At 38.9% G+C, this 12,085-nt stretch overlaps 1 protein-coding gene across 1 annotated transcript in view; it reads right to left on the bottom strand.

Moving 5' to 3' along the window:
- Positions 1-12,085, bottom strand: part of GUCY1A2 (guanylate cyclase 1 soluble subunit alpha 2) — a 413,092-nt gene that overhangs the window by 400,758 nt on the left and 249 nt on the right. The window contains exon 1 of the mRNA XM_042781668.1: positions 12,029-12,085. This exon is cut by the window's right edge and continues 249 nt beyond it. Coding sequence (XP_042637602.1) covers positions 12,029-12,085 — 57 coding nt within the window. The remainder of the gene's footprint in view (positions 1-12,028) is intronic.

Here is a 12,085-nt window from a genome sequence, read left to right as displayed (position 1 = left end):
CCTTCCTTCCGAGGAGTGGCTGGTGGGTTTGAACCGCCAGCCTTCTGGTTAGCAGTCAAGTGCCTTAGGCACTATGCTACCAGGGCTCCTAAAATTAGAATGAAAATACTTATTATTCTATAAGGAAAAAATGCAATGACCAAAAACAGGATAAACATAGTATTTGTCAGAAAAACCATCAACTTTCAATATTAAATTGGAGGACTGAAGCATGAAGCAACATAAGTATAAAGCAATAAGGAATGGGAAAATGTTTTAGAACATTCGGATTTCCTTCACTGGCCACAGCAGAAATACATACAACAAATATATGATGGTGAATAGCAAAGGAGTCAAGTGGAATTCAAGGACTTGCAATTAAGGGAACATCAAGATATCTGCACAGATAGCCTCCTGTCATGAAAAACTGATTCTAGAGTTCCCTACAAAAGCAAATTTCTTCAAATATTAGATCACCATTTATTTGGACAAGTCAACCTGACATCTACCCACCTTGTCCACTGAATGAGAGAAATATTAATTGGTTAAGGTTGTAGAGACTGGGAAGGTTTGGCAATCTACTTCCATAGTGATACCTCCTCAGAAACCCAAGGAAGGGTCACTATGAGTCGGGTCCAACTCCACGGCACATAACAACAACAACAACATTTGTATTACAGTTTGGTAGAGCTTAAGGGGTAGTCCTATCCAACTGGTATATGAACTGCCTATTGCGTCTTCTCTAGAGGGAAGAAAATGTTCTGGCATTCAGATCCTTTCTTTCCCCTTTACTTACACACAGATACACACACACACACACACACACATACACACTGCACATGCACATGTCATCCCTTCAAAACAAACCAGTAGATGAAGCATTTGAAAAATGTTGTATCAATCTCACTCTGACATTTTTTTTTTAATCATGGTAATGTCAAATTGAGGAGTTCCTTAGTGGCACAAATGGTTAAGCACTCAATTACTAGAACAAAGCTTGGTGGATCTAAACCACCTAGAGGCACCTTGGAAGAAAGGCCAGGCAATCTACTTCTGACAGGTTCCAGCCTTGAGAACCCTATCAAGCACAGTTCTACTCTGCACACTTGTGGACATCATGAGTCAGAACTGACTCAACAGAAACAACACAACACCAATGTCAAATTGACCCTCATAATAACTCTTCTTCCTCCATCTTCTGTCATCCTCTATGTTTTCAAATAGCTATTTCTTTATTTTGAGGAAAGAGGCCATGCCATATAGTAAAGACCTCTGAACTACCAAACACAAACAGGAAAGCAAACAAACCATCCTTAGGAAAAACAGGAAGTCTACAAATAACCAAAGCTACAAACAGTGAAACCTTAAATACCTCCTATCACAGAACCAACAAGATTATTTTGATCACAGAGCCCACAGCCACAGGATGTGGTGATAACAGCACTAACTCACCACCTGTGGCCTCATCCATATCGGCTCAATCTTCATCAATCCCAGGTGAATAACTAGTATATATTCATCCCAAAGAAGCTATTTCTGGGATAGTTCTTTCCAAATAACAGTCCACAGAGCCTGCTGAGTCTGAGTCAATGATCCTCAAGGTGTAGAACTCAGTCAGCTTAAGGCACAATTTCAGAATGCCTAGTAATCACCAGCAGGTTTGATTAAAATGCAGAGTCAAGTGCCTCCTTAGAACTATTGAACCAGATTTTCTGAGGATGGAACCTAAGAATCTACATTCTAATAGCAAAAAAGATGGAAACAACCCAGGTGTCCATCAACAGAAGAATGGATAAGTGAACTATAGTATGCATACACAATGCAATACCATGCAACACTGAAGAATAATGTAGAATCTACAAAACACTGCGTAACATGGATGAACTTGGAGAACATTATGCTGAATGAAATAAGTCAATCACAGAAGGACAAATATTGTATTAGTTTTTTACAAATATATTTTAATATTTTTCCTTATAAAAAGTCAAGGAAAGGTTATATATGGAAAGAAACTTTCTTTGTTGGTTACCAGGGATGGGAGGGGCTAGGGAACAGTACTAGATGGGTGGAGACAAGTATTGATTTGGTTGAAAGGAAGGGTAATGTACCAAATGTGAGTGATCAACATGGTGGCATTGAGGAAGAGGAAGACATAGAGAGGTGCATTGGAGGTACAGACAACAAAGATGAATCTTTTTGCATGTACAATACTGCATTAGCAGTGATGGCAAGCATTGATCTACAGGTGGATAGATGGGTGGACAGGATGAATGATCAGGTATGTCTGGGCAGTGGAAATGTGCCCATGACCATGTATAGGGTTAGTAGACAATGTTTCTATATTATATGTACTGTAAGAATGTCCAGGTGTATAGTGAGCTGACAAGGGGCAAGGTTGTGATGGTTTCTTGGCCACAGCCAGCTATCTGGAGGGAGCAAGTAGTTGGACTTGTGGGCTCAGGACCATGGTCACAGGGGACATCAATTGGCATAACATACTATACAAAAACATTGTTCTACATCCTACATTGAGTAGTGACTGGGATCTCAAAAGCTTGCAAACGGCCATCTAGATGCAACGATGGGTGGCTCCTCATCCAGAGCAAATAAGCATGAAAAAAAGACCCAGGGAAACAATTAGTCCAAGGAACTGATAGACCATGCAATATTCAGCCAAATATGACCATGAGGCCAGAAGAACTAGATGGTGGCCAGCTACCACTGTCAACCACTCAGAGGGGAATAGATCCTATATAGAGTAGGAGAACAATGTGGAACAAAACTGAAAATCACTAAAAAAAAAAAAAAAAAAAAACAGGTTTGCTGGTTTGCTGGTCTGATAGAACCTGGTGAGACCCCTGAGCCTATGACCACTAGTCACCCTTCAGGTCTGGAACTGAACTCACTCCTGTGGCTTCCAGCCTAACCATAGTCTGGCATATGGGGTGAACACTTAAATCAGATAGATACATTCCTTGGAGCAATCAATCATGGGAGAACAGAAACGCAGTATTTGCATAGGGACACAAGGGGGGGGGGAGTGCACAGGAGAGAAGGACACAGGGAAGCGATAACTACAGGGAGGAAGTGGGAAGAGAGCTGTTACATTGTGGGGAATTGCAGTCAAAGTCATGAGACAAAATGTGTATGAACTACTGTACAGAAATGTATTTGCTCTGAAAACTTTCACTCAAATCACAATAATAATTGGGAAAAAAAAAAGAATCTACATTTTAATAATTTTCTTCAGGTCTTTCATATATGTACTGAAGTTTGAGAACCACTAGCATAATTGAGGAGCGATCGATCACTAGAGAAATGCATCATGCTTGGTAAAGTAGTAAGTAATGGCTAGTGAAAAAGATGGAGGTCCTCAATGAGATGTATTGAAACAGTAGCTGCAACAATGGGCTCAAATATAGCAACAAATGTGAGGATGCTGCAGGACCAGGCAACGTTTTGTTCTGTGATACGTAATGTTGCTAGGAGTTGAAGTCAATACAACAGTCCCTAACAACAAGAAGCTTAAATGAAAAACTGTTTAATAAACCTCATATAAAGACTGTATGGGAAGTGGTTTCTCACTTTTCTATTTACAAGAATGTTCACTCTCTCAATTTCCCTTCATACAATAGCCCCAATAAATCTCCAGCCTTCAGAGATATTTTTATCTCTTCTAGTTCCCAAATCACTTTATGCTTGGAATTTTCAGTTTCATGAGGTGCTCTGAGCTTACAGCACAAGTCCTGAAGTGATATTTGAAGACCAAGATCATGTCGTTCCATCTCCTTGCAGAACGTTTGTGGCAGCAGTAGCGCACTTGCTGACAAACATTTCTATTTGAGACAGAACTGTGCAAAAATGTGAGCAATCCAGACTGGAAAAGAGTTAATACATTTACCTAACTCCTTAAAATATAAATGGACCACCCAAAGAGTTCCAGAAGTAGGATACTATTCCTTCTGCTCTTTTAAGTACAACTTCATTCTGAAGTATTTCTTTAAATGACAGGTGTAAGCAAAATTCAAACAGGTCTGCACACTTGAGACATACTTGAGTATGTCTCTTGCAGGCTGGAATAAAATTTAAACAGTTTGTTTGATAGAACCAAATATGCCACAAAAACATCAAACGCAAAATAAATACCAACGTACTTGAACAATTAAGCAAGAACATTATTTATTCTAAATGCTTTCTTTAACATCCATTAGATACCAGGCACTGTGCTACATATCAGATAAACAAGAAATCAAGATTAGAGTCAGAATTTAAACAGAAGAACTTTGAAATCTAAGCTGAATCACTAGCTCATGCATCAAGCAAGGGCCTGCAGAGAAAACCATTTACCAGACAGCCCTTGCAAATGTTCTCCCTGTTTAGGCCACTTAGTTTCTTTTTTTCTTCCTAAATGTGTGTGAAATTCCAAAGGGATAGTTATACTTTCTTGCTAACTCATGGTGAACAGCATATATGTCTTTAAATAACACACGTATTTTGCTATCATATCCAATAAAATACTTAAATTTTTATTTTACTTTCAGCTCCATCTAATAGAGGCAGCAAGACAAAAATAAAGGTGAACAAAACGAGTGTTGATAAATAGAGGGAAAGCTACATAATAATATTCAAGCAAGCACTCTTCCCACACATCTCAGAATCTTTCAGGGTAGATAAATCATATACTAAAAAGGAATATATAATCACATATCACCTCTACTTACAAACCAATAATCACTGATGTCATTTCCCATTGTCAAAGTTTATCCTTATAATGAAGGCCTAGAAAGTAAGCTGAGAGCCAAACAAGAATAGAGTATTGTACATTCAAGCAAAACACAAATGCCATTAGCTGGGTAATTGTTGTATCTCACAGCCTAGACCTTTAAACACACATACAAAATAGTGTGATTGCAATGGATGGAGAATGCTTGAAACTCTCCATAAATTGTAATAAGTTGTTTCTCTTTCACTTATCTATTTTTTTTCTAATTTAAAATTAATTTGCTATAAAATACTTAACATTCTACCAGAGCTCCCATACATCCTCATAGTTTTATAGAATTTGTAAAAGTAGCTTTCATATGGGCACATATCATTTAGTAGTTTAATGGAAATGCTTGAATCAGCAATTATATGCATGTGTACCCATGCCGGTCATAGCCAAAAAGGGACTCTGGTTTTATTTTTTTTTTAAGGGACTGGCTAAGCAATGTCGGAAAATAAAGTGTTGCTTATTACTTTCTTTAAATATTTTGTATCTATTAACCTAGTCTATGGACTCTTTCCATAAGGTTACTAGCAAATGAATTGCTGAGAAAAAAAGAAAAAATTTAGATCAATTGGAAGCATTCAAATTTGTTTGAAATTAATGGATGTCAGCCTGAAACTAAAAATTATTGAGTTTGGGAAAATCTGCAAAGAATATTGCTCCCCTTTCACAATAAACTGGTTGTTGTTGTCAGGTGCCATTGAGTCATTTTCAATTTAGCAACCCCATGTGACAGAGTAGAAATGCTCCCATAGCGTTTTCTAGACTATAATCTTTATGGGAGGAGCTCTAGTAGCATAGTGCCTAAGGCACTTGACTGCTAACAGGCTGGTGGTTCAAACCCACCAGCCACTCCTCCGAAGGAAGGTTGGGCAATCTACTTCCATAGTGATACCGCCTGGGAAACCCAAGGAGGACTCGCTATGAGTGGGGTTCTATTCGATGGCAGTGAGTGATCTTTATGGGAGCAGCTCACCAGATCTCTATTGTTCCTATTTCACAAAAGAAAGAGCCCTGGTGGTGGCACAATGGTTAAGCACTCAGCTGTTAACTGAAAGGTCATAGGTTCAAATCTACCAGCCATTCTGAGGGAGAAAAGACCTGGCTATCTGTTCCCTTGAAGATTTCATCCTATGAAACCCTATGAGGGCAGTTCTCCTCTGCCCCATGAGTTAGAATCAATTTGACAGCATGCAACATAACTCTGTTATGTTAAGGCTAAGAGAAGGTATGTGGTAGCTAGCCCAAGGTCTCACACTTACTAAGGGACTCAGGAGGGGTTTATTCAAACCCAAGTCTGTGAGACTCTAAAACTTTTTCTTTCAACTTTGTCAGATTGTTTCTGGATTAGGGATGAAGTAGAAAAAGGTAAGAGACATCCATTAAATTCTAATTTTTAGATTACAGTATCTAATTTCTGTAAATGAAAGCATTAAACTACTAGAATACATCAAACTACTGGAATACATTTTACCTAACAGTCTATTGTAATGAACCTGTTGCTCAGAAATTTGTTAGCCAAAATAAGTCCCAAATTACAAAAAGCTTCAGTTAAAATATATAAATTTATCAAATACCTAACTTCACTAATATGTTATAGTATTTTTTTATCATTAATATATTAGTTATACTTCTACTTTCTATATTTTTAAAATAGCTTACACATGCCAGAGAGCTCATTTTATTATAAACTTTTAATCATATAATTTTATGACCTTTATTCTAAGTACATGTCAATGTAATTTCCTTTCCCAAAATAAAATATGCTTTATTTTTGCCACTTGAATCCAGCTCTCCCTTCATTTTTCCTCCTTTAATATTCTCTCCATTCCTTGGAAAATTCCCTCTCCTTCTAATTCTGTTACTTCCTACCATTCTTCTCTTGATACCCTCTGAGATATCCAAAGCTGCCTGCAATGTTATAACAGTGAGAAGTTCTCTGACAAAAAACCTAGGGAAGCCTTGTCTTTCAACTGGTCTCCAGAAATATCTTCACTAAAAGGCTGACATTAGCAAATCCAAAACCCATGTCAAAGTGAGAGGATTCTAAGCTCTTCTAATTCATAAATATAAAATCCAAATAAATGAGTTACTAAATTCACCCTTGATGTAAAATCCCCAGCTGTTACTCCATGTATTCCCAAGTAATAAATTATTTCAAACTAAATAATGTAACAAGTGCTTTAAATATCTTCAATCAGATCTTTAGGTTACTTTTATTATCATGGCTTTACCCCACAGATTTTCAGTGGACAAAACCACCCAAAATGCATGATAATAAAACTTCTCCTAGACAGCTCCAAGAAAATTGGGGTTATTATGTTTTCCCTAAATAGAATTTCTTTAAAATAAATACTACAGTTAAAGAAGTTACATGAGATCAAAGACTGGTTGTTTCGTTCAGCATTTATATTGTCAGTGCTTTGCACAGTATTTGCCACATAGTAGATTCTCAATCGTTTTTCAATAAATACTTAGGTGGGTTAAGCAGTATTTTTGATGCCACCATTTTACAAAGTTACTTCCCTTCCTCAAAAGTTTTAAAACTCTTACATACCTTGTTTTTTCTTTCAATTGCCATTATGACAGTTCATCAAAACTGTGCCAAGTTTCATATAATCTCAGAATAGAGAGGTACCCAAGTTTATGACACTCAACATTCTCACCTTACAAATGAGAAGGATCTCAGAGAGTTAAAGCAATGTGCCCAAAGATATACAAGTATTCAATGTCCAAGACAGAATTAGAAATAGTTCTCCAGAATTCTGACATTGGTTCACTTTCACTAATTTACTTTTATTATCAAAATGATATAAAATATTAGAATCTTTATAACTGACCAATGCATCTAAAATAATGACCATTATTCTTGTGTGCCATCAAGTGATTCTGATTCATAGCTACCCTCCATTGTTCTTAGGTGCCATTGAGTCCACTCATGGTGACCCCATGTACAACAGAACAAAACACCACTCAGTCTCTGTGCCATCCTCACAGTTGTTGTTATGCTAGAGCCCATGACTGCAGCCACTGTGTCAATCCATCTCACTAAAGGTCTTCACTCTCTTTCACTGATGATCTTCTTCTCCAGGGACTGGTCCTTCCTGATAACATGTACAAAGTACTGTTATTATGGCACTGTGTATTTGAATACAAATATTTCATATTTGAAGTCTCATCATCATCATTTCCAAGGAGCACTCTGGCTGTACTTCTTCCTTGACAGACTTGTTTGTTCTTGTGGAAGTCCATGGTATACTCAATATTCTTCAGCATAAAACTCCCCATAAAGTTCCCAAGGCTATATAATTTTCACAGAAGCAGATACCCACATCTTTCTCCTTTCGAGTTTATTTATTTCATGGGTCACATAACTAAATTAATTACTTGGCAACATACTATTATTTACTAAATATATTTCTACTTTCCTACTTATAAATTATTCTAAATAAAGAACAAATCTTAAGTTATTGAGACAACCCACGATGGGACCATTAGGAAGACAGGAGCTTTCATAACAACTACAACTTCTCCTCAAGTGTATTGTGACAGAGTGCAAGGAAGCTCACAACACTCAGAACAAAAAGTTCACATCTAAGAACACTTTGGTAATGGTTGTTTAGAAAGTTAAAGGGAGGAAAAAAAAAAAAAAGGTCCAGCTCTACAATGAGAGAGAATTAAACAGGACATTATCTTTTGCTACAGGTACACTCAGAGATTTAGCATCCTGACAATGTAGAAAAATGAAGCTACTGGAACTTTTTGAGGCAGTGTTCCTTCTAGTTTGACAAATAAAGGAAAATGGGGTAGGGGGAGGCACAGAGAAGAAAAGAGCTTTGAAATCTCTCTGTTTTCTTTGTGTCACTAAGCCTAGTAGTGACATGATTAGCCATGAGAATCTATTTAGACATAAACTGTTATGCTGAAAATGTTTTTACTATATTCACCTGTATGTTCCCAGCATTTCACCTGTGTAAAAATGGCATGTCAGTGGTGTCTGCTCTCTAACTTCAGGAGGGGGAGAGTAAATCACCACCAACGTTCTGCCCAAGGTTGATTCCTATGAGGTGGAGATCAGACATTTTTACCAATGTCTTTTTACCAATTCTGACACTAGCCATCTCTCCCATGGCACTCTGTACTTCTCGGTTGAGTTTGATCATTTTTTGCAGAGGCCACACAGAACTCACAGACCATACTCACAGTTATGGGGTTTATTACGGAAGTAAGAGGTTACAATTACAAATTAGAAATAAGTCAGGATACAGTTCTTCAATCAGGACAGCCTCTTCTTATCAGATCTCTCTGTGGCCCTTGGCCCCTCAGCCCAGCCTCTGCCCTGCTTGGGCAAGTGTTACAAAGCTCTTTAGCTCTATCAGTAAGTGCCAGAGGGCACCACATTCCACCAGGAAGTGTCTTGTTTGAAGGTGCTCAGCTCTCTCACTCTGTAGTAGGAAGTAGTATCCACTATAACTGCTTTGTTATATGGACCGAGAAGCTCACTGTGTCATCTCACAGTGAACCAGTCTCCTGGTTCTGCTATTGCCATTTCTCTGCCACTGCTTTTTGTCATTTTGTGCCATCTCCAGTGCTCCAGCTCTCTATCTGTCTCCTGTTTATAGGATGTTCTCAGCACAGGGACCCTAGATCCAAAGGATGTGTTCCTCTCTCATTTCTTCTTCTTGGTGGTAGTGAAGTCCTCCCCTGACTATTTCCTGGATGGCTTGTTTTAAGCCTAGCAGGATGGCAAAACTAACTAATCCCCTCATTAGAATTTCATACATCTACTTGATGGTCTCACCCCTACAAGGGTGTCATGCACCTTATTTGCATTATTAACAAGCTATCCAATCCCCTTGGTGGGCACAAGCACATAATTTACATAACCTCAGTCATTTGGTGCAAATTGCAAGACTATGGCAACAAAGATCTTATAAAAGGGATCCATCAGACCAAAATCTGACAGACTCTTTTCAAAATAGAGAAAAAATGGAATGTGTAAAGTACCTGTTAGCTATTGCATGTATTTGATTATTGCAATTACTTTGAAAATTTTTATTCTGGAAATTATTAACTGCTACATGTTTTGATCCAGAAAAAAGACCGTCATTCAAATATTATTGAAAATGTATCATAATGAGATTATTTCCTCCCTCTTTTTCTTCAGTAAAGGAGAGCTGGTTGTGCAACAGTTAAGCATTCAGCTGCTAACCAAAAGATATGCAGTCCAAACCCACTAGCCCTTCCATGGGAGAAAGATGGTGACAGTCTGCTCTCATAAAGATTACAGTGTTGCAAACTGTACAGGGCAGTTCTACTCTGTCCTACAGCATCTCTGTGAGCTGAAAGTTACTTGAAAGCAATTTTTTGTTGTTGTTGTTGTTATTGTTGTTTCTGGGTTTTGTTTTGCTTTGTTTTTGGTGTTCTGCAGTAAATACTTGAGTGTGGCTCATTTGCTCTACTCTTCATGTAAGTTATTGAAAATAGTCATAAGTTAAAGTGACATGACCAGAGGCATCACCATTGCTTACTACAAATTCCTAAATTCTGATTCTTAGGCAAGAAGGAAACTTCAAAATTATTTTTTAAAAAATCCAAAACTACCTGATTATTATCTTTAGTATAATTACTGGACCTAATTTGAACCATATGTACTGAAAAATGAGTATAGAATTGCACAAATACTGCTTTAGGTACTGACACAAAACTACAGCTGCACAAAGATATGTATTCAACAATTTGCAACACTGAATAGCTCCTAAGATTATGCTGCCTGTGCAATACTTGCAGTGAAGAATGGCAAACAACAGTCAATGCATCCTAAGGTTTGTTTCCTAGGTTATCAATGAAGGAAGTGGATGGAAGGGAAGAACATACAAGAAGAGGTAATGACCCAAAAACTAGTTTCACTAGTCAACAAAAGATCATTCTCCATTAATGCAAGGGCCACAAGGATACTTTAGAACTGCCTGGTACAGAAAGAATCCTTCAGGGTGGCACTTCTCCTCCATCCCCCCTACCATTTCCAAGAGTAGTTTCAAAGGAAAAACACAAGAGTGGTCAAATAATATCAATGTTCAGATTCATTTTGGTAACTTTGCGGAAGTAAATGTATGGAAGTAGGCAGGTAGGAGTGCTGTCAGGAGTTAAAGTCCTTGCATTCATCAAGGTCAGGGTCAAGATAAGTGGAGGATGAACGTTTGGCATTGAACACAGAAAAAGAAGGGTACAGGCAGGCACATTCCCTTTTTCTGATTCTGTCTACATTGGAGTGGATCCCTTTAAAATAGAGCAGCCCAGACAGGGAAAGACTGGAACAGAGGTCTGGCATCCTACAAGCCATAAAAGTCAAAGGCAGCTGAAAATATCTGAGCAGGAATGAGGCAGGAGTGTTCTGGAAGGATGCCTAGAACCAGGGTGAATATGGTGTTCACCTGGAATTGCTGATACAGACATCCTGCAATGAGCACAAATTTCAAGAGGTTTAGGAAGGCATGTATTCATTCAACAAATATTTGTAAAAGGTCTTGTATAAGAAAGGCATGAAAAAATGAGGGAAGAGAGCAGGAAGGATGAGGTAGGGGTGCAAGAAGTAGCAGAAGGACTTAGAAAAGCAAAGAAGAAGATTTAGCCAATATATATGCCAGGTGAATAAAACAAAAAGCCATGGGGTGGAAAGAAAAAGAGAGATTAGAGGGTTTTTTTCCCCCCACCAGAAGGCAACTCAGAAAAGTATCTACAGAGTTCCTGAAGATTTGAGAGAAGAAATGCCACACAGAATGCATATAGCTTGTGGGATTCAGAGATGCCAGAGAAGGTCATGCTAACATCAAGAGAGTGTGGGAAAAAAAGAGAGGAAGAATTTCCCGGAAGGGGCTGGGACTCCTTTGGGATGTTGGAGAAGAGAGATGAAAGATATGTAAATAGAAACTGTGGAAGAAAGACTGAGAAAGTTTGAGAGAAAGAAAACAGGTGGGTGTAAAGATGCACCAGGAGCCAAAAGGGTTGACAGCGACCGAGAGCTTAAGGCTGGAGGTGGGCAGGCAGGCCCTGGAATCAAGAGACCCCAAAAAGTGAAGTCCTACTCCTTTTCTGGTTCTCTAACTCCCCTTCGGTCACAGTCTAGGGGTGCCAGTCTCGCCAGCAACCTTAGGCCGGATGGGGCGAGGCCGCGCCGCCCCCCAGCGGTGGGGCTCTGCGCACGCCCCGGCTCTCCCGGCACCAACTTTCCCGATCCTGATTCTCTCCCCGGAAGCGCGGACCCTTCTGCCCCCTGCTCACCGAGGGCGCCGTCAGGCGGCTGATGCTCTCGCCCAGTGAGTCCAGGTTGACCCGCCT

The sequence above is a fragment of the Orycteropus afer genome, unplaced genomic scaffold, assembly GCF_000298275.1.
Source record: "Orycteropus afer afer isolate SDZICR_OR568_19922 unplaced genomic scaffold, OryAfe1.0 scaffold00147, whole genome shotgun sequence".
Lineage (NCBI taxonomy): Eukaryota > Metazoa > Chordata > Mammalia > Tubulidentata > Orycteropodidae > Orycteropus > Orycteropus afer.
The sequence above is the reverse complement of the archived record's forward strand: the minus strand, read 5'-3'. Positions and strand labels throughout refer to the sequence as shown.